Raw genomic sequence first — 26,826 nt, forward strand, 5'->3', positions numbered from 1 at the left:
CATCGCGAGACTTGTCATCTCGCCGCTGACGCTGGAGCTCTCTCCGGGCGCTATGGGAGGGCTCTGGCGTCCGGCATGCAGGCGCGTTACATTTTATGGCTGGCGCTGGAGCCACCCTGGGTCCCCGACCAGGGTTGCCGAGAGGGTAGAGCCGTGTCTCAGTACGGGACGGAGTGGGACAGGAAGTGCTGAGAGGGGGCTGAGGCGGCTTGGGACATGGAGACGCCCGAACCCGGAGCCGGACCTGGCCCTGCAGCCGCCGCGGCGGCCGAAGAGCACGAACCCTTTCACACGCGCGCAGGAGGACGACTGGCGGCGTCGGAACAAGACGGTCCTCACGTACGTGGCCGCCGCCGCCGTGGGCATGCTGGGGGCGTCCTACGCCGCCGTGCCCCTTTATCGGCTCTATTGCCAGGTAGGGGCCGGTGCTGCCTTCTGGGCGGTGTCATCAGGAGGGGCGGAGGTTCAGGACAGGTCCCTGAACAGCGATCGCTCCTCCGTGTCGTGTTGAAGGGATGTCAGAGGTTGATGACCAGAGCAGAAACAGGCTTTCAAAAGTACTTGCCCAGGCTTATCAAGTAGTTAGTGGTAAAGCTACAAGTAGAACCCAAGCCCCCGGAGTAGTCGCGCTTACACCGACCGCACTGCAGAATCGAATTCCCTAGCTTTGAGCTACACCACCGAAAACGTCTGCAGCCTGTACTTTGCTCTCCAGCAATCTGCCTTACCCTTTGGCTGCTCACACACATGTTCGCTTCTAAAATGTAAATTACATTAGTACATTCATTCTGTGAAACATGTATGGTTTATGTTGGAAAGTTAACCCTGGAAATGGGAGTACTTTTAATCCATACAAAGGGGCGTGAGTTAGGCGTTTGGGGCTTCCCTCCACTGTGAATACGTAAGTGTAACCTGCTTACCCAGGGCTCCCTTTCAGATCAGAAACCCTAATGCAGCTCTTTAAGTGTGGTCCCGGGAGAATCAGCATAACATCACCTGGGAACTTGAGTGCATGTTGTTGGGTCAAGCTCCAGAGCTACTGAATCAGAAACTCTGGGGGAGGGGCACAACAAGCTATGTTTTAATAAGTCCCGTAGCTGATTTTGATGCAGACTAGTGTTTGAGAACCATAAACAAAGGCAAACTTGACATACTTCACATATATTCTCCTTAATTCTTTAGTAGTTTGCTGCTTTGGCTAGGCATTAGGTTCACTAGGGGAGCTTCTTTAATAAACGTGTTAGGGCTCCCTCGCCCCAGAGATTCTGATTAGGAGGTCTGGGAAAGGGCCAGGAATTTCTGTTAAGAAACATGAGACCTACATTCACTTCATTCACTGTTTGATAGTGGTTCTCCCAACTTTGTTGTGAGGAGGATCATCTGGAAAGCATTTAAAAATACTGACACCCAGGTCACATCCCTAACCAGTTAAATTAGAATGTCTTCGAGTGGGAGTCAGGCATTAGTAATTTTTTAAAGATTCCTCAGGTGACCCCAAGGTGTAGCAAAGTTTGGGAATCACTGGTTAGCTACCAGTATTGTTAATGCCTGGCTTCACCTTTTCTTTTGGAGATTAACTTGCCATTATTTTCCATAATGACTAAAACAGCGAAGTCAAAAGGACTTTTCAGTCTCCAAATATTAGTAGCATTTATGGGGTATGCAGTAGCTTGATTTGGGAGGATGAGTATAGAATGTAAATTAGTTTTCATCAGAGGGCAGTCTGGACGTAGCATGAATCCCCAAACTAGCAGTTGGTTAAGTCATAAAACTGAATCCAAAATATCAAGTATAAATCTCCCCAAACCATGAGGGGAGAATTCAGGGAATATTTAGCAGTGCCTGAAGACATTTTTGGTTGTCACACCCTGGGAGGTGAGCAGGCAGGGTGCTATTGATATCCTAGTGGGTAGAGGCTAGGGATGCTGGTGAACATTCAACACTGCACAGGACAGACACTCCCTGCTCTCCCCACCAGAAAAATCCAGAAAAACCCAAAGAATTATCCAACCCGAAATCCCCTTAGTGCCAAAGTTGAGAAACCCTGTTTCACAGTGAAGTGCATGACAGTATTTTATGCATGTGTGTGCAAATGCAGGGCAGGATAGTAAAGATTGTAATTTGTAATCCTAAACCTAAATCAAGTTGGATGTTACATAGTGACATTTCCAAAAGAGCCCCTTTTTCACTTTTGGAATCACAACACTTCAGAGCCAAAAATAAGGAATTATATAAACAGTTTAATACAGTGACCTCACATTTTATGAGTATGGAAAGTGTAGCCCCCCAAAAGTAAGATTTATTCAGTTCTTGGAGCTAGTTAGTGGCAGAACTAGACTAGAGCCCAGGGCATTATTTTCATTGCCCTTTTCTTAAGTTCTCTAATGATCAGGTTTGCAGATTTGAAGGATCTATATTCAAAGACTGCCTGTTAGAAAGAATACATTAAGGAATCTTTATTCAATTTACTCAAATTCTTCAGGAGTTATATCTTAAAACTTAAGAATTATAGCTCTCTTGGGCAGAAGAATTTACTTACTAAACAAGGATAAAGTCTTGCTCTAGCAGCTTTAGGTTTATAATGTAATTCAATAACGTTGCATGGCAGGTGAGTGCAGTTAGTTGACTTACGTAATAAGTGAAAGATAGTAATACTACATTTTGCTGGGAGTCTTCCCCTAGCCTCAAATATGGTATTTTTTTCCTAGTATAGTAACAGATTAATTATCGGGAGACCAGAATTCTGGCAACCTCAAGCATCAGAAGAATGATGACCCTGGAAGTAAGGATTTTTTTTTTTAAACATCTCTGGTGATAGGGCGTTAATTAATGGCAATGAAGATAAGCAAGAAACGTCAGGTACAGATTACTCCGATGTCTTGTGATTGATTCAGTTGCCAAAGGGATCAGTTTTTTGATTAACCAAAGATATTTATAAAAGCTGTACTATACGAAGAACAGAAAAAAAATTACAAAACGTGTACCAACATGGAAAAATACTGATGATGCTTGAGAAAAGCAGAATACAGAAGTGAAACTACAAACTAATCTATGTTATAAAAGTTATGATACAGAAAAGGATCAGAGAGGACTGTGGATAATGGAATTAATTAGTTTCATTGAAATAATAAGGTCATGGGTAATTTTTACCTCTATTAATGACTAGTGTATATGAAACTGGCAATAAGTAGAAATATGTTTAATGGAAAGTTAAGCTAAAATTCTGAACTATATATTATCAGTGTGGAGTCTGCTTTCTCTCAAATGACTCATTTTTTACTGTGTTCAATAAGCAAGTGATTACTGAAAAAATGTAAGTGATTCTAACAAATATAGGCCCTGGACACCCCAAAGGTGGTCAAGCCATTGACACATTCATAGGAAGTGGTCAGTGATAGTATATAAACTGGGCTTCTACTAGATTATTAGGTTTGTTTTTATCCAATAAATTATCACCTGAAAGTATTGTTCTACATATTATCCTGTAATATTCTCAATATCTTTAATACCTAGACTACTGGTCTTGGAGGATCAGCAGTAGCAGGTCATGCATCAGACCAGATTGAAAACATGGTGCCTGTTAAGGATCGCATTGTTAAAGTCACCTTTAATGCAGATGTGCATGCAAGTCTCCAGTGGAATTTTAGACCGCAGCAAACAGAAATATATGTAAGTGACTAAAGTAGTTATTAAAAGATTGTTTTTTTCATTGTAAAAATTACTTTCTTTCATCACTTAAACTGTTAGACAATTTAGGAAACACTCATGTAAACTTAATCTCAAAATACTGACTCCATTAATGTAATTCTTTTATTCTCACAGACCACTTTTGACAGTGGCCTGTACCTAATATAACAGTATCCTTAAGTTATATGATACTGTAGTAAAAGTCAGTTTGGAACAATGGAAAATGTCATCTGTTCTTATTAGAGTCATATTAAGAATTCACTCTCTGATGCTATGTAGTTGACTTTCCCTCAGATAATAGATAAGGGGGAAAAGTTGAAAATCATTGGTTACAATGAAAAGTAGTTTACTGATTTATATCAAAAATATCCATCTCAAAAAAAAAGAAAATTGAGAATCTTTGAAGTAATCATATTAATAGTCATGTTCTACTTCAGAAAAGCCGTAGCTTAAAAGTTTCCTAAAATCTTGACTAACTGGAATCGTAGAGGATTTAATTGAAATTATTTCATGAGCTGAGGAATAGCCAGAAAAGTTTCATTGTGACTCTCACTGGAAAGCCCTTATAAATATTGGTGTCCCCCCAGGTTACTAAACATTACTGAATCTCTTGAATGAGTAAGAGTTTTATAGATTATGATTTTTAATATTCTAATCATATAGTGTACAAGATATTAGTGGCTGAATTGGTACAAATGACAGAATCCTTTGGAAACCTATTTTTTTTAAAGCCTTGGAAGTTTTAAAAATGTGTCCTCTCAAAAAGAGTATTCATGCTTTTTGGTTAAATAAAAGTTCTGTTCAGTTTTATACTGGTTTTAAGTTTAATTTACTCTAGTTGGTAACCTCTTAAAAAGAATCTTAGTCATAGGATATTTAGGTATAAGTGTTAAGTCAGGCTTGGGCTGTGATAGGCTTGGCTCTCCTTGAACATTTTAAATAATTTAATTTGCAGATTATTGCTTGAAGACTTCAGATATACAAAAGGACAATCCACAATTAATTATGAATAGAGCACTGGTTCCACTGACACAGTGCAAGTAAAATTTGAAAGCCAGATATTCATGGGTAGTATTCACAATTTATTTTGCTGACCCTCAATAGTAGTTTAGATAAAGTATTGTGGTCTGATAGATAGGAAAAATAATATGACTAATTTAGTAGGGAAAGGGTGAGCTGTGAGATTTGAAGTATTGATAATGTGTATTTCCTTAAAACAGGTAGTGCCAGGAGAGACTGCACTGGCGTTTTATAAAGCTAAGAATCCTACAGACAAACCAGTAATTGGAATTTCTACATACAATGTTGTACCATTTGAAGCTGGACAGTATTTCAATAAAATACAGGTACAGCTTATATATATGCAAACTTTAGTACTAAACTGCAGTGTTTAGTAGAAACTAATTTCTGAAAATTCATTTCTTCTAAACATCAGACTTTTTTTCCATTGCTTGTAACAGCTATGCAGAGGTTGAGATGAACCAAATGGGTATCTGCTTTTAAAATTAGAAGAGGAACAGGGTGCCTGGGTGGCTCAGTTGGTTAAGCGTTGAGAGTCTTGAATTTGGCTCAGATCAGGATCTCAGGGTCATGGGATCGAGCCTGGAAGCAGGCTCTGTGCTCAGCTGGGAGTCTGCTTCAGAGTCTCTCTCCCACTCTCTGTGTGGCCCCCCCCCCAAATTTGTTGCATCTCAATTTTTTTTTTTTAAATTTTTTAAGATGTTATTTATGAGTGAGAGAGAGCACACGTGCATGCTCAGAAATGGGGAGGAGGAGCAGAGGGAGAAGCAGACTCCACACTGAGCAGGGGGAGCCCATTGAGTCTCAATGTAAAGCAAAAATCAAAGATACTGTCATTCTGTCACAGAACTTAAGATTATATTTAGTTATATTTTTATAATATTTAATTGTAGTATGCTTACTAAATATAAGAAATGGACCATTATTAATATTTCTAGTCTAACAGAAACTAAACAAATACCTTTCTATAACTTCTAGTGCTTCTGTTTTGAGGAACAAAGGCTTAATCCACAAGAGGAAGTAGATATGCCAGTGTTTTTCTACATTGATCCTGAATTTGCTGAAGATCCAAGAATGGTGAATGTTGATCTCATCACTCTTTCTTATACATTTTTTGAAGCAAAGGAGGGGCAGCAGTTGCCAGTTCCAGGCTATAATTGAAGTCAGCACCTAAGTCCTGCTTCAGATTTGTGATTTTTGAAAAATCATGTGTCTAGTCTTCTCAGGGGAGAAGTATTGTACAGTACTGTGAAGGTATTTTAAATATTATTTAATGCTGTTTTTTCCCAACTAATTTACCCTACCTAAAATTGAACGGTTTCTATTATAAAGAATCCACATGCCTATTTAGAATGTGTGACTGTTCAAAACCATAGAGTAATANTGACTGTTCAAAATCATAGAGTAATATAAGTGATACTGATAAGTAATAATAAAAGAAACTGCTGTTTCTTAAATATGTAGGCATGGACTTGATGGTTCAATTTAATTCTATTTGCTCCCCTTACAGATTATTAGCCCTTCATACTTGTAGCAGTGAATATTTTTTATTATTCCCAGGGTTATCTGTTCTAGGCTCCAGGTCATAACTTCTGCCCATTTTTATTATTTCTAAAATAGTTGGTTACTACTTTCTTTTATTGTGAATAGTCACTACTTTAAAAGCTCAAAATGGAAGAAGAATCTCTGGGCCCTAACAGCTTTCCCAGAGATTACATTCTGACTTCAGATTTGACTCTGTTTTTACTTTAGGCTCTAGGGCTATTTTATATTCTGAGTAATATTTTGAAATTTTGGCATCATGAAAGTGAAATAAAATGCACAAATATGTTTACTAGTATTATAGCATTTCCTGTGATAGTTCAAGTCCCTGAATGTTAAAATGTAAGTGTGGAATTGTGAAGATTCACATCGGAAGTTCTCTGAACAAACTCTGTAAAGAAAAAAAGATTTATTAAATTGTTTTAATAGTAATTTGTCATTGTAATTTATGACATAAATGAATGCATAATTTATTCTGAATGTTTTCTAGTAGTGTTTGTTCCAAATAGAAATATTACAGTAAAAAGGGGAGAAAAAAGATCATCTAGTATTATAAAGAATATTTAAAGGCAACTTTAATAGAGTCCAGTGGCCTCTTCAAGGTACCTGAAATACAAACTACAATCATGAAGTCTTTTACAAGTCATAATTCTAAACAAGTATCATTTATAAAAAGTACAAATTGACTTTTACATTCAACTTAGTTAAATGAAGGCACTCAATAGTCTTCATAATTATTTTGTAATAAAATAATCTTCATCTACTCTTATCACAGCTGTGTGAGGATTTCTTTTCTAAAGGTAGGAAGCCCTGTGAAACCTAAGATGCTATCATTAAACTAGTTGGCCTCAGTACAATGGATTTTTTCTTCTGCTGAAGTTTTAAGTGAATATATGTTACAACCAGGTTCTTTTGAGATAGTTTAAATTGTGGCCCGGAAGCATAAATGTTCCTCTGGAACTGTTACTCTTCTGTGAAGCTTCATTATTACAGAGGAGAAATGTTCCACACCAAGCTTCTGATGTACTGGTAGGTCTTGTCTTCTGTGCCTCAAAGCTGCACAGGGTCTACCTTTTAGAGAGTTGGCACCGCTGATGTAGTTAGTGAGCTGGTCATCGACTTTCACCTAGAATAAAAAGAATATAGCCACCCTGCATCCTTTCCTTTTCTTTCCCCATTCCTGGATAACGAGAGAGTCACAATCTAATGCAGAAAGGTGGGAATGTTCTACTTCCACGAGGGCGGGTGTGGGGAATAAATAAGGTTAATGGGTTACTGGTGGCCATGTATTAGTAAATAAAATGGGATGACTAATACAGCAAATAGAAGAATCCAGGCCAATCTGGATGAGCAATGAGTGGGTTTTACCAGTCAATAGGTATTAACTTTATGTAAAAGATAAATGTCTATTTCAGTGCTAAGAAGTTTCTATTGATCATCATTTTCTATACCATAAACCAACTCTGACATTCCAAAGATTCATTATTTTAGCTAATAAGCTCACAAAGATATTTCATTACAATTTGAGTGATTAGGAGAAACTTGGACTAAGATTTCACTCAAGAAGTGTCAGACTCAAATGTCCTTTATAAAATGTAAATACTAAAAACAGAAAGTGACAATTACACTGGAATTCTACAGAATGGGGAATGTAAGTTGTATAAGTTGAAGTCTACCTCAACAGTCGCTATGACTTTGAGCTCCTTTCTGGTGATGAATATCAATTTCTTCATAAACAGCTCTGAAACAAATAAACCATCATGACAAGAGGGTTATTATATATCAAAGTACTATTTTGTCTTTTAACTACCAACACCTTAACTAAAAATCTGGTGTCATTTTAGGTATTCAGGCTGTATCAGTGAATAAAAACAGATCTCTGCCCTTAAAGCTTTACATTACAGCTTTCTTAGAGCCTAATGTAATTCCCATGCATCTTATAAATATGTATCTCATATAACCAATTCATTTTACTTGTAACTTAATGAAAAATGTGGCTCAAATTTGGACAGTTTTCTTTCTGCTTTACAAAAAAAAAATTGTTCAGTTTTTCTAGGTTTCAAAACATTTAAAAATGCTAACATTCTATCTTTTTAACCTATGTTATTACAGTCAAAACTCCTGAGCTCCCTTCAGCTTATAATTGTCATCTCTGTACCTCATTTATAGTAACTTTTTATGGCACCATTCAGTTCTTCATATATGTCTTACATAGGTCTGTAGCTAAGAAAACATCTAAACCTACATACAACATTGATACAGTATAGCAGAACATGGCTGGGGGAAAAAATCTTATAAAAAAATCNTAAGGCAGACGCTTAACCACTATGCCACCCAGGCGCCCCTATTTCAAAACATTTAAAAATGCTAACATTCTATCTTTTTAACCTATGTTATTACAGTCAAAACTCCTGAGCTCCCTTCAGCTTATAATTGTCATCTCTGTACCTCATTTATAGTAACTTTTTATGGCACCATTCAGTTCTTCATATATGTCTTACATAGGTCTGTAGCTAAGAAAACATCTAAACCTACATACAACATTGATACAGTATAGCAGAACATGGCTGGGGGAAAAAATCTTATAAAAAAATCATAGCAGTATGAAGCCATGTTCACCAATGTCACAAGGCCCCAAGATGGTCCAGAAATTTTAATGTGTTTCCACAAAGCTATTTCAACTTCTTTCACTCCTCAAATCTCTGGACTCCCTCCTCTTATCACTCTTGGCCAGAAACTTCACTTATAAATAAATTAAATGCCTTGGTATGGAAACTTCTCATCTCCCTATCACCGAATCTTCAAGTCTCTTCATCTGTACTACCATCTGCTTCTGTGATCCTACCTACACCTGGCTTCTCAAACATGTTCCTCATTTAGTCCTCCCCCTTTTTGAACCTTTGGCCTCCCTGTCTATTAGATCCTATGGGTCAGCATTCACAGATGCTCCAGCATCTCCCATTTTCTAAAACAGGGCAGTCCTCAATCCCATGTCTACTTGGAGTGATTATCTCAGTAACCTCTAGCTACCAAGCCACTTTCTACCATCCCTTCATGTGGAAGTTTCTAGTGTCATACACTGATCATCTCTATACTTCCTCTTTAACACACTAAAATCTGGCTTCTGTCCTCATCAATCCAGCAAAACAGCTTTTACATCAAGGATTTCCTTCTACTTAATTCATTAACTAGTTTTCAGTGGTCATGTCCTCTTTGATGGTTAATCACAGTTGTGCACTCCCTTTTTCTGGTTTCCAAATTGCTATTTTCACATTTGCTAATAATACGTTCCCTATTGCTCTCTTTGCTCTTGGCCTTGGATGTTCCATTTCCTTGTATGTGCCCAAATTCTCTCTACTTAAGAGTCTTTGTACCTTTTGTTCCCTGGCCCTACAACACTGATTTCCAGACTTGCCACCTGACTAGTAATTGCAGGTCTCAACCTTAATGTCACTTCCTCAAACTTTCTCTAGCCATCATTTAAATTAGTTTTACCTGTTATAAACCTACCTGTTATAAACTTTCAAATCACCATCTTCTTTCATACCATTAACACAAACTGTAAATATATGTTTGTCTGATTTCTTTTTCCTTTTTTTTCTTTTTTTTTTTGAGTAGGCTCCATGCCCAGCATGGAGCCCAACATGGGGCTTGAACTAATGACCCTGAGATCAAGACCTAAACTGAGATCAAGAGTTGGACACTTAACCGACTGAGCCACACATGTGCTCCATGATTTCTTTGGCCACACTAGATTTGGAGGATGTCTCTTGTTCAACATAAATTAGGCACCGGTCATTGTCCCTGGCACATAGTGTTCAAGCATCTGCCAAATGAATCGTGTACATATATGTATACAACTTCATGAATATTATACTCACACTACTAGAACAGAAACTCTTTAGGGATCATGGACAACTAGTGATGTGAAAATTCCAGAACGTTTCCTATTAAGACTTTGAGGTTTTCCTTGGGGAGAAGTTCCTAAGGTGAATTGCAAAGGAATGAGACACCCTACCCCTCAGAAAGTAAGAACCACAATGGTAGAGAATTCCAAAGCTCCACCTCTCCAGTTCTTCTACTATCTCTCTCACATTTAATAGCTGTTGCACGGTCATATCTACTTAAAGTTTCCTAATTAACTGCAATATAATCAACTCCATGTCCTCTTTGGGTGCTATTTGAGTTCTAATTTCCTAAGCCATTGTTATATTCAGTGATACTTTATTCAAGCAGAATGACCTAGGGAAATTTTGTAATCCTACATTAGGGAAAAAATATTTAATGAACTCTTAAGTCTGTTAAAATTCATAAATTATCTCAAAATGGATCACTCTGTTAGTGGTTTAAAACCAGGGTTCAAAACCTCAAATGCTTAATACATGTCAGGCCGAGCAAATAAATGGACAAAGAGGGCCAGTTGGGGCCTGGTGAACTGCAGAGCATACCCCGTCTTGATGAGGCAGCTACTACTCAGTCCTAACGTAGTGCTAGCATGTAAAAATGCAGGCCTGGCATTGCCACAGTATCAAAGGAATCCAGAAGTCCAGATGTATATATAAATTTTTATAATATCCCAGTTTTTAATTTTTGGCAATTTTCAAATGCATGGTTTAAATTCCATATAGGTCAAACAAAACACAGCTGTAAGCAAGATACTGCCTAAAGGCTGCCCATTTCCAAACAGTGGTTTCTATAAACTTGCTTTAATCCTTTTTAACAATTCTGGGGGTAATCATCAAAGTATATTAAAGCTCTAATAAGCCTATTGTTGTATAAGTATTTATATACACTTGACCAATATGAAATCATAAAATAATGCTCTAAGGACTTCAAATTAAGACATGTTTACACTAATGCTTTATTAATACTTTTTAAGTTGACATACAGAGTGAAGACTAAAAACAAGTGTGTTTTTTTGTGATTAGTAGTTAAAGAACAGTTAAAATGATCCATCAATGTGGTATTACTTATGTCACCAATCAGTGAATATAGTGCCTTTCGCAAGCTGGAGAGAACCTTTCTCCCAAGGCACCTATGAGGAACCTGTTAATGTACACGGTGGTTCCAGTTACTTCTTAATGTGCAGCCCCAGCATTTTTATTTTTTAGTCATAAGGCCGAGCACAATAAGACCATTAAAAGCAACAGCCTGCATAAAACCTCATAAGTAATTTTTAATAAGGTCATCAATTTCTGCCAAGACCTAAACAAAGTTGAATGTATAACCAAGCCCTTTTAGCTGTGTTACCAAAGGGAACCAAGACAAAAAATAAATTAATCATGTTGTAAATGACTTACTCTGTAGTGACAGGAGGAGCTAAGGGATCAAACTCCATTACCTCGTAGTAATTGGGTGGCTGGAGATCATTCTTTGGCATTGCTTTAGGCAAAAACAAAACACAAAAAACCCAACCAGTGAACACACATTGTGCTTTTCAAGAGCACATGCAAAATTAATATTCTCTTTATGATTCAGACTTCAAACATAAGACCCTAAGAAACCTTAACACCCCGAAATAAATACAACTGGTATTCTAATGCTACTCCCACATGCAACAAATCTATATACAACAGGACTTCCAAACGTCAGCTAAAGGTTCATTTACCTCAGCATTCCAAATACAACATTCAGCGCAACATAAGCATTTTTATAATCTAACGTCAGTCATGGGTATCTGCCATGAATTTACTTCATGGGGCTTAAAAAGGCACATAAAGTCCTCATTTTTCCTCTCTATATACCTATTTTGGATCAGAAGTAAATCTCTGGTGGACTCCTATATTCTCACCAGTTTCCTTATTCAATGCAAATAATAGGTCTCAAGTACCTGGATGATTGCTGGGCAGGGAAGGTAGTCTCTGGCTTGATGGTGTTGCCGGAATGCTCTGCAGACTAACTGGCTGTAGTACTGAATTTGAATATTCTGGAAACTGAAGAAAGCATAGCACAATGTTCAAATAAACATTCTACATTAAGCTTTTGTTATTTAGATTCCCAGGCTTCTAAGTGGCACTATTCCAAGAACCATATACTCCCAATTGGACAAGAATTAGAAATTATGAACTATTACTTTTTTAGGTAATAACACTACTTTTCTCTCTGGTTCCATGCCCATTGTACCTCATTTCCCATATAAAATGTAAAATTAACATTGCTTTAAAAAAAAAAAGCAGAAATGTATGGCTCAGTCTAGATTCTGTTGTTCCCCACTGACTAAAAAAATCTGACGCTCAAACAGAAAAATAAATCTTAACCCTACAGAAGGGCATAAGGTGATGGCATCGAATTAGGACTGATAAAGATTAAAATCTTAGAAATATCTTTCTTCTTGTAAATGTCCTCATTCATTTCACAAATATGTCCTGGGCTCCTACTAGATGCCAGGCACTATAAATAAAATAGGCCAAATCCCTGCACTATTAAAGCAGACAATCAACAAAGGTAAACAGATGTCTGATAACAAGTACTCTAAAAAAAAGAAAAACCAAACAAACAAAAAACAGGGTACCAGGGAGAAGGCAGGCTGGGGTAGACGGGGTGGGCTGTTGCTGTGATAGCAGTGGTCAGGGAATGCCTCACCATTAGAGACATTTGAGCAGAGCCCTGACTGAGGTGGGTGCTGGGAGTACCCGAGGGGGCACAAGGTCATCTCTGAAGCAGAGGAGACCAATGTGGCTAGAGGAGGTGAGCCAAGGAAGAGAGGTGAGGTTAGAGAGGTAATGGGAGAGGTGAGATCAGCATTTCAGGTTTTTACAGAGTGAAACAGAAGAAAATCATAGGTGGGTTTAGAGCAGTTAAATAATATATAACTTTACTTTTTTTCCCCCCTCCAAGACTGCTCTGGTTTGAGAATAGATTGTATGATGGGGATGGGAGTGGGGAGGGAGGTGAAGACTGAAGCTGGGTACCTCGTCAGGGTATCCATCTGATGTTTTGGACTGGGATGCAGAGGTGGAGGCAGTGAGAAGTGGCTAGATAATAGGCATGCTGTGAAGGGAAAAGGTGAAAAGGCAGAGGTAAAGCGCTGTTTTCCAAGGTTTTGACTTAAGCAACTGAAATAGGCAGGGAAGCCTGCAGGAAGGGCAGGTGGAGAGCCAGGACTGGAGAAACGCAAAAAGAGATTACTTGGAAGGTGGATTTGCGAGTTCTGAGTTTAGGGAAGGGGTTTGGGCTGGAGATACCAATTTGTAGGTTGTCAGAGTCTGAATGGTATTTTAAGATATGAGACCAAAGACTGGAAGAATGAGTGTGGAAAGAGAAGGCTGAAGCCTAAGCCCTGGGGTCTGCAATACTGGAAGGCATTAGAGGAGTGGGGGGCCAGCAAAGGAGACAGAGAAGTGGAATTAAGAGAACAAGAGTGAGTGGTGTCTGAGAGTCACATGTGCAAAAAAGGAGGAAGTGAGTGATTCTGTCACCTGCTGCTGATAAATCAGGTAAGATGAGGACTGAAAATTGCAGTACTAGATTTGGTAATAATGGAGGTCACTGGAGACCATGACAAGAGCGATACCAGCACAGTGGGAGGAACGAGAGCCTGTATGAAGCCCATCAGAAAGGACGGAAGGGGCAGGGGGGCGCCTGGGTGGCACAGCGGTTAAGCATCTGCCTTCAGCTCAGGGCGTGATCCCGGCATTATGGGATCGAGCCCCACATCGAGCCCCACATCGGGCTCCTCTGCTATGAGCCTGCTTCTTCCTCTCCCACTCCCCCTGCTTGTGTTCCCTCTCTCACTGGCTGTCTCTATCTCTGTCAAATAAATAAATTAAAAAAAAAAACCTTTAAAAAAAAAAAAGATGGAAGGAAAGAAGAGGAAGAGACAGCTACTATAAACAACACTAAAGGAATTTTGATCCATAACCATTTTTCTAATAGAAGTAAGATTCAACTTGTCTATTTTGAAAGACTAAAAAGAAGATAAAGAGAGGTCCTAACAAGGGCTGTATCAACACGTTATAGAACATATAACAAAACATTGGACAGAACATGAGATTTAAAGACCAGGAATTCCTTCTCAGCCATGATAATCTGCTGCTGGGTGTGCTGCCCAGGAAGGGTTTCATTACTTACACTTTCATATGTAGGACTTGAAGTGACGTTTTGGCTGGTCCTTTGGGCAAACCTAGGAGAGTATGATAAGACAGCATGATTACCCTACAGTAAGAGCACAAATGCAAAAAGACGACTCCCTACAAACAAAATCTAAAATGTACCTCAGGCTGCAATGGAATATTAATTATATATAACAACTATCATTTGGTTTCAGTGCCCACCAGCTTTTGACACCCAAATACCAAAGAGAATAAAGACAAAGCATTATCCCTTGGCAGTGGTAGCCCCGAGATCCTGAAGTATACATAAATATACTAGTGAGAACAAGCTATCAAAGTTTCCATTACAGTAGCTATCACCCCATCTTTCCTGAAGGATGAGAAGCAATCCAGAGTAGAGGTTAGGAAGGAGGTGGGAAGGGTCCTGGTGTATGGAAGATAGAACACATGCACTTTGCCCCGTCTCTCCCAATGGGGGCAACTATAAAATGTGGACAGGATGCATGGGGCAAATACTTGAGGGCTGAAAAGTAAATAGTTACAGGATGACTGGGAAAGAAGACTGGAATGTGAGTATCACCAGATCCTTGTGAACATATTTAATTTTTGCCCCTCTTGAATACCCAAACCTGAATGCAGTGCAGCTTAAAACCCAAGAGTGGCAGCAAGGACAGACAGTTCCAGGAGAAGCCCACTTGTTCTCACGCAAGGAACAGGAGACAGAAGTCCTAATGCTCAGAGATAGTGTGGAAATCCCTTTTCCTCTTTTTTCTTTTTCTTTCTGTTCTCTTGCCCTCTAAACCTGAGGCAATCCCAAAAGGGCTGCAATGAGAGTAGAAGCAAGAGGGACCTATAGAGGTTTGTTCATCTGAGGGGACCTTTCTTCTTCAACAAGTATGACTGTGATCCTAGAGGACAGCGCCCAACTCTGTCTTGTTTTTGTTTCCTATGGTCCCAGACACATGCACAGTCAAGGAAATGCACAGCATAGAGTAGGGTAACTGAATCTCCAGCTTTCTTCTTCTTTTTTTTTTTTTTCAAGATTGTATTTATTTATTTGACAGAGAGAGAGAGAGAGAGACAGCCAGCGAGAGAGGGAACACAAGCAGGGGGAGTGGGAGAGGAAGAAGCAGGCTCCCAGCAGAGCAGGGAGCCCGACGTGGGGCTTGATCCCAGGACCCTGGAATCATGCCCCGAGCCGAAGGCAGACGCTTAAAGACTGAGCCACCCAGGCGCCCCTGAATCTCCAGCTTTCTGACTGGAGAACCAAAAAGGCAAATCCTAGGAAAGCAAAGCACCAGAGAAATCACAAAGAGGGGGGAATTCAGAAAAATCTTAAAGCTGTTTATGAAGTCCTGAGCTCACTCCTTTATCTGTGCCTTTGTGGATTTGATCCCAGTCGGGATACAAAAGATATTGAGAACTAAACCCACAGCCATCCAAGCCTCAGGGTGGCACACATGAGAAAGGTCAGAACAGCACCACAAAGGCTTTGAAAACGTAACTACTTTGGAACCAGTGCCCTCCATATTACCAAATCTAGCACAAAGGCGGCAGACTGAAGCTGAGGCATGAACTTAAGGCGGCTGTTTGTCTTCTAAAATCAAAATAGCACCATTTTCGCGACAGGATTTAAGTAAGAGCAAGGGAATCATAACATTAAAAATGCCCAGGAATACAATCCAAAATTACTAGGCATGTGAAGAACTGGAAAAATTTCAACAGGCAAAAGAAAAGGCAAACAACAGAAGTCGATATCAAGAGGACACAGATGTTAAAATGATCTCAGATTTTAAAGCAGCTCTTATACAAGTGCCTCAACCAGCAACTGTGAACACTCATGGGAAAAAAACGGAAAAATAGAAAGTTGTTTCAAAGAAAAATAAGATACAAAGAAGAGCCAAACTGTAACTTCAGAATCAAAAATACATTAACTGAACTTTTAAAAAAATTTACAGAATGAGCTCCATAGCAAAATGGAGATGACAGAGGACATAGGTGGCAGAGGAGTCTGAGCTGGTGGAGGGGGAGACCTTAGTTTCGTCTGGTCCCAGGAATTCAGCTAGGTAACTGTCAAATCATTCAGAACACCAGCAAACTCAACCAGAGACCTAAGAAAAGAACCACTGCAACTCTACAATTAGAAAAGCAGCCACTTTCTGCAAGGTAGGAAGTGTGGAGAAGGAATCTGAGGCGATATATTGGAAGATAAACTGTTGGGTGGGGGGAGAGGGAGACTCCATAAGCTGGCTACCCAAAGATGATAGAGCAACAGAGTGCAAACTCAGAACTTTTAGAAGTCTGCCTCGGTGAGGGACATCCTGGCCTAAAAGGCCCTCAGGTGGCGAAGCAGGGCAGAATCCCAGGTGGAATAGTATGTGGTCTCAGAATCAAGATGCTAAATGAGAAAACTATGCAGCCAAGAATACTTCATCCAGCAAGGCTGTCATTCAGAATAGAAGGAGAGATAAAGAGCTTCCAGGACAAACAGAAACTGAAAGAATTTGTGATCACTAAACCAGCCCTGCAAGAAATATTAAAGGGGAGGGGCACCTGGGTGGCTCAGTTGGTTCAGCGTCTACTTTCGGCTAGGGTCATGATCCCGGGGTCCTGGGATTAAGTCCCGCATTGGGCACCCTGCTTAGCGGGGAGTCTGCTTCTCTCTCTTCCTCTGCCCCTCTACCCTGCTCGTGCTTGCTCTCTCTCAAATAAATGAATAAAATTGTTAAGAAAAAATTTAAAGAAATATTAAAAGAGGATCCTTTAAGCAAAGAGAGAGTCCCAAAGTAACATAGACCAGAGAGGAACAGAGATAATATACAGAAACAGTGACTTTACAGGTAATACAATGGCACTAAATACATATCTTTCAATAGTTACTCCGTGTAAATGGGCTAAATGCCCCAATCAAAAGACACAGGGTATCAAACAGGATAAAAAAGCAAGACCCGCTGATATGCTGTCTGCAAGAGATTCATTTTAGACCCAAAGACACCTCCAGGTTGAAAGTGAGGCGGTGGAAAAACCATTTATCATGCTAATGGACATCAAAAGAAAGCTGGGGTGGCAATCCTTATATCAGACAAATTAGATTTTAAACCAAAGGTTGTAATAAGAGATGAGGAAGGACACTGCATCATAATTAAAGGGTCTATCCAATAAGAAGATCTAACAATTGTAAATATTTATGTCTTTAACATGGGAGCAGCCAATTATATAAACCAATTAATAACAAAATTAAAGAAACGTATTGATAATAATACAACAATAGGGGACTTTAACACCCCACTCACTGCAATGGATAGATCATCTAAGCAGAAGATCAACAAGGAAGCAGGGCTTTATTTTTTATTTATTTTAACTTATTTTTTTATTAGCATACAATGTATTATTTGTTTCGGGGTAGAGGTCTGTGATTCATCAGTCTTATACCCAGTGCTCATTACAACATATACCCTTCCCAGTGTCCATCAACCATTTACTCCACCACCCCCTCCCCTCCAGCAATCCTCAGTTTGTTTCCTATGGTTCGTCTCCCTCTCTGGTTTCGTCTTGAGACAAGGGCTTTAAATGACACACTGGACCAGATGGACTTCACGGATATATTCAGAGCATTCCATCCTAAAGCAACAGGATACACAATGTTCTCTGGAACATTCTCCAGAATAGATCACATACTAGGCTCACAATTCAGGGATCAACCAGTACCAAAAGACTGGGATCATTCCCTACATATTTTCAGACTACAGTGCTTTGAAACTGGAACACAATCACAAGAAGTAATTTGGAAAGAACTCAAATACACGGAGGCTAAAGAACATCCTACTAAAAAAATAAGTGGGTCAACCAGGAAATTAAAGAAGAATTACACAAATTCATGGAAACAAATGAAAATGAAAACACAATTGTTCAAACCCTTTGGGATGCAGCAAAGGCAGTCCTAAGAGGGAAGTATATAGCAATACAAGCCCTTCTTGAGAAACACGAAAGGTCTTAAATATACAACCTAACCTTACACCTAATGAGCTGGAGAAAGAACAGCAAATAAAGCATAAACCCAGCAGGAGAAGAGAATTAATAAAGATTAGGGCAGAAATCAATGAAATAGAAACCAAAAGAACAGAACAGATCAATGAAACTAGGAACTGATTCTTTGAAAGGATAAGAATGATGATAAATTCCTGGCCAGACTCACCAAAAAGAAAAGAGAAGGACCCAAACGAATAAAATGATGAAGGAAAGAGGAGAGATCATGACCAAAACCAAGAAAATACAAACAATTATAAGAATATCTTATGAGCAACTATATGTCAACAAATTAGGCAATCTGGAAGAAATGGATGCATTCTTAGAGACGTATAAACTACCAAAACTGAAACAGGAAGAAATAGAAAACCTGAATAGAACCATAATCAGCAAGGATATCGAAGCAGTGATCAAAAATCTCCCAACAAACAAGAGCCCAGGGCCAGATGACTTTCCAGGGGAATTTGACCATTTAAAGAAGAATGAATACCTATTCTTTTGAAGCTGTTTCAAAAAAATAGAAATGGAAGGAAAACTTCCACCTCTTTCTGTGAGGCCAGCATTACCTTGATCCCAAAACCAGACAAACACCGCACCAAAAAGGAGAAATACAGACCAATATCCCTGATGAACATGGATACAAAAATTCTCACCAAGATACTAGCCAATAAGATCCAACAGTACATTAAAAGGACTATTCACCACAACCAAGTGGGATTTATTCCTGGGATGCAAGGTGGTTCCATATCTGCAAATCAGTCAATGTGATACACTACATTAATAAAGGAAAGGACAAGAACCATATGATCCTCTCAATAGATGCAGAAAAAGCAATCGACAAAGTACAGCATCCTTTCTTGATTAAAACCCTTCACAGTGTAGGGATAGAGGGAATATACCTCAATATCATAAAAGGCATATACAAAAAGCCCACAGCAAATATCATTCTCTCTCTCTTTTTTTTTAAAGATTTTATTTATTTATTTATTTGACAGAGGGAGAGACAGCCAGCGAGAGAGGGAACACAAGCAGGGGGAGTGGGAGAGGAAGAAGCAGGCTCCCAGCAGGGAGCCTGATGTGGGGCTCGATCCCAGGGTCCTGGGATCATGCCCTGAGCCAAAGGCAGATGCTTAATGACTGAGCCACCCAAGTGCCCCCCAAATATCATTCTCAATGGGGAAAAACTGAGAGCTTTCCCCCTAAGGTCAGGAACACGGCAGGGATGTCGACTATCGCCACTGGTGTTCAACATGGTACTGGAAGTCCTAACCTCAGCAATCAGACCACAAAAGGAAAGAAAAGGCATCCAAATCAGTAAAAAAGTAATCAAACACTCACTCTTTGCAGATGACATGATATTGTATTTGGAAAACCCAAAAGACTTCTCCCCAAAATTGCTAGAACTCATGTAGGAATTCAGCAAAGTGGCAGGATATAAAATCAATGCACAGAAATCAGTCACATTCTATGAACTAACAATGAGTCAAAGGAAAGAGAAATTAAGGAGTCGATCCCATTTACAATTGCACCAAAAATTATAACATGCCTAGGAATAAACCTAACCAAAGAGGCAAAGGATCTGTACTCGGAAAACTATAGAACACTCATGAAAGAAATTGAAAAAGACACCAAAAATGGGAAAACATTCCATGCTCATGCATGGGAAGAACAAATATTATTAAAATGTCTATGCTACCTAGAGTAATCTATACATTCAATGCAATCCTTATCAAAATACCATCAACCTTTTTCACAGAGCTGGAACAAATAATCCTAAAAATTGTATGGAACCAGAAAAGACCCTGAATAGCCAAAGGAATGTTGAAAAAGAAAACCAAAGCTGGTGGTATCACAATTCTGGACTTCAAGGTCTTTTACAAAGCTGTAATCACCCAGACAGTATGGCACTGGCACAAAAACAGACACACAGATCAATGGAACATAATAGAGAACCCAGAAATGGACCCTTAACTCTATGGTCAACTAATCTTCAACAAAGCAGGAAAGAATATCCAATGAAAAGAAGACAGTCTCTTCAACAAATGGTGTCGGGAAAACTGGACATCCACATGCAGAAGAATTACACCATACACAAAAATAGACTCAAAATGGATGAAAGACCTAAATGTGAGACAGGAATCCATCAATATCCTAGAGGAGAACCCAGGCAGCAACCTCTTCAACCTTGGCAGCAGAAACTTCTATCTAGACATTTCTCCAAAGGCAAGGGAAACAAAGGCAAAACTAAACTATTGGGACTTCAAGATAAAATGCTTTTGCACAGCAAAGGAACCAGTCAACAAAACCAAAAGACAATGGACAGAATGGGAGAAGATATTTGCAAATGTCTTATCAGATAAAGGGCTAGTATCCAAAATCTATAAAGAACTTATCAAACTCAATACCCAAAGAGCAAACAGTCCAATCAAGAAATGGGTAGAAGACATGAACAAACATTTCTGCAAAGAAGACATTCAAATGGCCATCAGACACATGAAAAAATGATCAACATCACTTGGCATCAGGGAATTACAAATCAAAGCCACAATGAGATACCACCTCACACCAGTCAGAATGACTAAAATTAACAAGTCAGGAAATGACAGATGTCAGTGAGGATGAGGAGAAAGGGGAACCCTCCTATACTGTTGGTGGGAATGCAAGCTGATGCGGCCACTCTGGAAAACAGTATGGAGGTTCCTCAAAAAGTTGAAAATAGAGCTACCCTATGATCCAGCAATTGCAGTACTGAGTATTTACCCCAAAGATACAAATGCAGTGATCTGAAGGGACATCTACACCCCAATGTTCATAGCAGCAATGTCCCCAATAGTCAAATTATGGAAAGAGCTCAGATGTCCATCGACAGATGAATGGATGAGGAAGTTCTGTTATGTATATACAATGGAATACTACTCAGCCATCAAAAAAAGAGAAATCTTCCATTTGCAATGACATGGATGGAACTAGAGGGTATAATGCTAAGCGAAATAAGTCAATCAGAGAAAGATAATTTTCATATGATCTCACTCATACATGGAATTTAAGAAACAAAACAGGATCATAGGGGAAGGGAGGGAAAAATAAAACAAGACGAAATCAGAGAGGGAGCCAAACCACAAGAGACTCTTAAACATAGAAATGAAACTGAGGGTTGCTGGAGAAGAGGGTAGGGTAATTGGGTGGGTGATGGACATTAAGAAGGGCATGTGATATAATGAGCACTGGTTATTAATAAGACTGATGAATCACTGAACTCTACCTCTGAAACTAATAATATATTATATGTTAACTAACTGAATTTAAATTAAAAAAAGATTTATTTATCTAAAAAAAAAAGAAACAGGCAGCAAATTGAACCTAAATCAATAGAAATTATCCCATCTTAAAAAAACAAAACAAAACAGAGAGTGAAAGAAGTAATGAACAGAGAACTCTAGGGATTTACCAGACAATGATACCAGATCTAACATTTGTGTCGTCAAGCATCCCAGAGGGACAGTAGAACGTGTAATGTTGAAGGAGTATTTTAACCATAAGGCTGAAGACTTCATAAATTTGATGAAGGACGTAAACCCACAGATTCAAGAAATGCAGTGTAGTAGATTGAATGGTGCCCCCACCCGCAAAAGGTATGTCCTTGTCCTAATTCCTGGAACCTGTGAATGTGACTTTATTTGGAAATGCGTCTTTTCAGATGTAATTAAGTTAAGGATCTTGAGACAATGATATCATCCTGTATTACTTGAATGAGCCTTAAATCCAATGACAAGTGATCTTAAAGAGAAAAGCAGAGGGAGATTTGAAACACACAAAGACGACAACATGGAGGTAGAGGCAGAAAGTAGAGTGATGTGGGCCAAGCCAAGGAAGCCCCAAAAAATGCCAACAGTCATCAGAAGCTGGAAGAGGTGAAGAATGGCTTGTCCTGTAAGACCCCTGCAGGGAGTGTGGCCCTGCTGATTTCAGGTTTCCAGGCTCCAGAACTATGAGAAAATTAATTACTGTGGTTTTCAACCACCCAGTTTGTGGTGATTTTTGTGATGGCAACCGTAGGAAATGAATACTGTCAGCAAATCCCAAACAGAATTAACCAAAAGAAATCCATGTCCAGACATATAATCAAACTGTTCAGAATCAGGGAAAAAATTCTTAAAGCATAACATAACGAAAACAACATATTATCTATAAGAGAGCAATGATGTGAATGCATATAGATTTCTCATTAGAAGCCATTTAAGCCAGAAGAGGGTGGAGGAATGTTTAAAAACTGAAAGAAAAAACCCCATCAACCCAGAATTCTATATCCATTGCAAACATCCCTCGGGAACAAAGATGAAATAAAGACATTCTCACATGAAGTAAAGGAGATTTTCACTGCCAATAGACCTACTCTAAAAGAATCACTAAAGAAAATTGTTCAGCGAGAACGGAAGTCATAAAAGAAAACAAAAGAAGATCAACAGAAATGGCAAATATTGGGTAGACTCCTTGAGTTCTTTAAAACATACTTGAGGGCTGCACACAAAGATTATAACATTGTCTTGGGTTTTTTTTTTAATGTAGATATATACAATAACTACAATATAAGTGGACGATCTCTAAATTTTCTACATTTTAAGTGGTAAAATATAGGCTGTATGTAGACTAAAATATTATGCATTGCAATCCTTAAAGCAACCAGTCCCCTCCTTCCTCATAATATAAACCCCACAAAGTTACAACTAAACTCGTAGTAGATAAGATGGAATACTGAAAACATTCAAACAATCCAAAAGACTGTAGTAAGGAGGAAACAGGAAAAAAAAAAACAACAAAGAAAACAAATAAGCTATATAATGTTAAACCTAAATCCAAACATAATTACATTAAATGTAAATGGTCGAAAAGACACCAATTAAAGACAGAAATTATGAGAATACATAAAAATGCATGACCCAACTATATGCTATCTACAAGAAATGCACTTCAAATATTTTTATATAGTTAAAAGATGAAAAGCAATATACCATGCAAACACTAATCAAAAGAAATCTAGAGTGGCTATATTAATATCAAAGTAGACAGCAGGGCAAAGAAAATCACAAGGGATCAAAAGGGACTACACTAATGCTTTAAGGGTCAATTCACCAAGAATATATGACAATACTGAACATGCACTTAATATCAGAGCTTCAGAATCCATGAAGCAAACGCCAATTTTACACAGCCTTTTCCAGAGATAGGATACACTGTATGATTCTATTTAGATGCCATTCTTCAAAAGACAAACTACAGTGACAGAAAACAGACTGGTGGTTGCTGGGGGGTGAGTGTGGGACAGTGTGACTATAAAGGAACACCACAAAGGAATCTGGGGGGTGATGAACTATCCTGTACCCTGTGGTAGTGGTTACAGGAGTCTATACGTATGTTAAAATTCATAGGACTGCACACCAAAGAAAAACAATTTTAAGTAGATGAAATTTCACCTTATGGAAATTTTTTAAATAAAATTAATTAAGCACAGAAAGAAAAAAGAGAAAGTAGGCACTGAAATCAGAATCACTTGAATTTGAAACCTGTTTCTGCAGTAGCTGGGCAATACCTTTGGGCAGGTTAATCTTCTGCAGCCTTGGTTTCTTCACTTGTGAAGAAATGAGAACGATGGTATATTTACCTCCCAGTCCTACTGGGAGCACTAGTAAGTAATCAGTAAACCTTTCTTATTCTTGTTAGCTTGTTGCCTGATAGTAAATGGACCATAAATATGACCTATTACACTTTATCCCATAATCATTGTTTTTCAAGATTCCTTTCTCTTAGAGTAATTCCATCACCCACTTGTTCCGTGATGGTGAACAAACAGAGGGGTGGAAAACTCTGAAGACTCTAAGATATTTTTGGTGGCTGATTTTGCCTTTCATATGTGATCTCCGGCAAACTATTTAACCCAGAATACATACCTTAGGTAACTTTAGTGCTTCAATTCCTGACACTAAAAAACTGGTCTAATTATAGTCACTCAGGTATAAGCTCTTTCAAAAATTAGAAACAAACTAGAAAACAAAATACTGATATTACACATTATCTTTTATTCCAGTGAATTCCAAGAACTATAATTATTTTGGTATCTGAATGTTAGGTGGACAACCATTATAGGGTGTCTAACGTACGATCAGCAAAGTACCACTTTATGATTCTCCTGGGATGCTTTTTAAAACTGAGGAGCCCTACTACTGAGTCAGAATTTCTGGGGGCCAGCAATTTTACTTTTTACTAATCCCCCAAGTAATTTTCATGCACACTCAAGTATGAGATCACCGATATAACAGATTAAAATAAGCAGCTATTAGCTAAGGTTTGATCTTTTTAATAAGCTTTTTAAGAGACATTTTTGTAATTGGATTTCATTTATATAATCACTCCTCCTCATTACACAACACGATTTGCAGGATAAAGGAAAACAGAATCAGTTACTTTAGATCACATTATTTACTAAGCAACTTCCTGGAAATCTGCCTACAGATTGCAACATTACATGCATCACAGTTAGTCAAGACCAGAGGTACTGACCCAACTGGTCATTCATGACACAGCCTCAGACACTATTCTTTCCCAGCACATGAAGCTTTCCTCAGTCAGCTTCTTGCCTTTTGTTTCTCTTTCTTCCCAGTTTGATTCTCCTATCTCATTTCCCTCCCTCTGCCCCCTGCCCCCCTGCCCTGATTTCTTTTGTAATGTAGAAAAGTAATTCAGTGATTGGGTACACTCAGTAAAAACAGTGAGCAACTCTAAAAATATGTCTAAATCCACTAATGTAAAAACATATGTATTTTTATCAAGATATGCCAAGCTATGTTGAATGAAAAACAAAAGCAAGGTTCAGAAGACTATGTATGGTATGCTGCATTTAATAAAGGAGAAAAAAAATCATATTCATTATTTACCCAAAGACACTTTGAAAGACAAATAAGAAAGTGCTACCAGGGTAAGAGCAGGATATGACATAAGGAGAGGGGGAATGGGAAGCATGGGGGTGGGGTGAGATCAAGTACTATCCTTGTAGATCTTTTTATATCATTTTAATACCTGAATCATGGAAATGCGTTGTCTATTACTTAAAATATATACATTTAAAAGGAAAAAAAACCAGCCTCTGATGTACAGAAAATCCAGCTTCTGTTTATTTTTTGCTGTATCTACTCTATCCTGCTTCTCCTTGACCTTAAGTGAATAGTGCCTTTCTTAGTTTCTTCTGCATTCTTCTTGTGTTTCTTTATGCAAAGAGGAAAATGTTTATATTATTTCCTACTTTCTTATGCAAATGTAAGATAGTATACACACATTACTTTGCACACTCTTTCACTTCATAATATATTAGTGATTGGCCCTCACAGAGAGTCTACTCTTGTCCCCTAGCTGTATAGTAATACATTGTGTCAATATTTAGGCCGCAACTGAGGCATACTTGAATCATTTCCAATTACTAGCTGTGCCCAAATGTTGTCAAGAATAATCTTGTAAACACCTCATTTTGCATAAGCGAGTATGAATTCCTAGAAATGAGATGGTGGGCTCAAAGGTAAATGCATTTATAATTGTAATAGATACTCCCACTTGCGCCTTGTAAGAATTGCATAATTTTGTGATACTGTCTTTCCATACCCAATAAAGCACGTTAACAAACATTCAGACTCTTACCAATCTGTGAGGTTAAAAATAAAGTCATTGTAGTTTAATTTATATTTCTGTAACTATAAATAAGATTGAGCAACACTGTATCTGTTTACAGGCCATTTGGATCCATTTTTTGGTGAACTATCAGTTCGTCTGATCTGCTTCTTCATAGCTGTATGAACTTGGGCCTTTTCTATTCCCTAAATCTCAGCCTTTTCTCCTGTAAAATGGGCATGATAACAACAGCATAGGTCCGAGAGTTTTTGCAAAGATTAAATGGAATAAACAAACAGAGCTTAGCAAAGTGCCTGGCAATGGCGAGTGATCCATAACGGGTGTGGCCATTATTTGTTTGAACTCCCTTGTCATTCAATTCCCCTTGTTCTTCCCCCACCTCCTGTTACCACTGAAAAATAACAGAAATAACTTTTGGAAGGCTTACCACTAAAGCGCTGTTTTAGGAAGTACATACAGCATCTCACAGAATATTTGCAAGAATCCTAGGAAGTACTCTCAGAAGAAAAATGAGGTTCACGCTGGTGAAGTTTCTCATCCAAGGTCACACAGCTGGTAGAAAGCAGAGCTGAGATTCTAACTCAGGACCGTCTATTTCCTAAGTCTCTACTTTTTCTCTTACGTCACACTTTCTTAAATATGAGGAATCAGAAGGAGATGGTATTACCTCTGGGGTATTACTGGACATACTTACAGGGGTGTTTCTGTATTTTCCAAGGCTAGCAAATCCACCTGTGGATGAAGACTGGGGTTCAAGTTGTTTGTTACAACAGGACTTGGAGAGCTGAAATCTAGAACACAAAATGGACTGGTTTGGCTTTAAAAC

At 38.6% G+C, this 26,826-nt stretch overlaps 2 protein-coding genes across 4 annotated transcripts in view; one reads left to right on the plus strand and one right to left on the minus strand.

Moving 5' to 3' along the window:
• On the plus strand, positions 1–26,791 carry LOC100467762 (cytochrome c oxidase assembly protein COX11, mitochondrial). Of its 2 annotated transcripts, none has more exons than XM_034641792.1 (4): positions 1–415; positions 3,514–3,669; positions 4,908–5,033; positions 26,719–26,791. In XM_034641792.1, exons 1-4 carry the CDS (start codon positions 53–55, stop codon positions 26,740–26,742), a joined length of 669 nt encoding a protein of 222 aa, XP_034497683.1. In that variant the 5' UTR covers positions 1–52; the 3' UTR covers positions 26,743–26,791. The 2 variants fall into 2 exon arrangements, with proteins under 2 accessions (XP_034497683.1, XP_002925582.2); XM_002925536.4 differs by lacking the exon at positions 26,719–26,791 and adding an exon at positions 5,686–6,084 and having other exon boundaries at positions 3–415.
• Positions 6,467–26,826, minus strand: part of TOM1L1 (target of myb1 like 1 membrane trafficking protein) — a 56,522-nt gene continuing 36,162 nt past the window's right edge. For both annotated transcript variants that reach the window (XM_002925535.4, XM_019806276.2), the window contains 6 exons: positions 26,695–26,791; positions 14,320–14,371; positions 12,080–12,182; positions 11,550–11,631; positions 7,926–7,990; positions 6,467–7,375 (listed from right to left, as the gene is read on the minus strand). In XM_002925535.4, the coding sequence (XP_002925581.1) occupies positions 7,927–7,990; positions 11,550–11,631; positions 12,080–12,182; positions 14,320–14,371; positions 26,695–26,791 (398 nt within the window). In that variant the 3' untranslated portion in view covers positions 6,467–7,375; position 7,926. The remainder of the gene's footprint in view (positions 7,376–7,925; positions 7,991–11,549; positions 11,632–12,079; positions 12,183–14,319; positions 14,372–26,694; positions 26,792–26,826) is intronic.

Source organism: Ailuropoda melanoleuca, chromosome 13 (genome assembly GCF_002007445.2).
Source record: "Ailuropoda melanoleuca isolate Jingjing chromosome 13, ASM200744v2, whole genome shotgun sequence".
Taxonomy (NCBI): Eukaryota; Metazoa; Chordata; class Mammalia; order Carnivora; family Ursidae; genus Ailuropoda; species Ailuropoda melanoleuca.

Coding starts and splice junctions, on each gene's coding strand:
- LOC100467762 (XM_002925536.4), top strand. CDS start 53: ATGGGAGGGCTCTGGCGTCCGGCATGCAGGCGCGTTACATTTTATGGC. Junction 416..3,513: donor TTTATCGGCTCTATTGCCAG/GTAGGGGCCGGT, acceptor TTTAATACCTAG/ACTACTGGTCTTGGAGGATC. Junction 5,034..5,685: donor AGTATTTCAATAAAATACAG/GTACAGCTTATA, acceptor TATAACTTCTAG/TGCTTCTGTTTTGAGGAACA.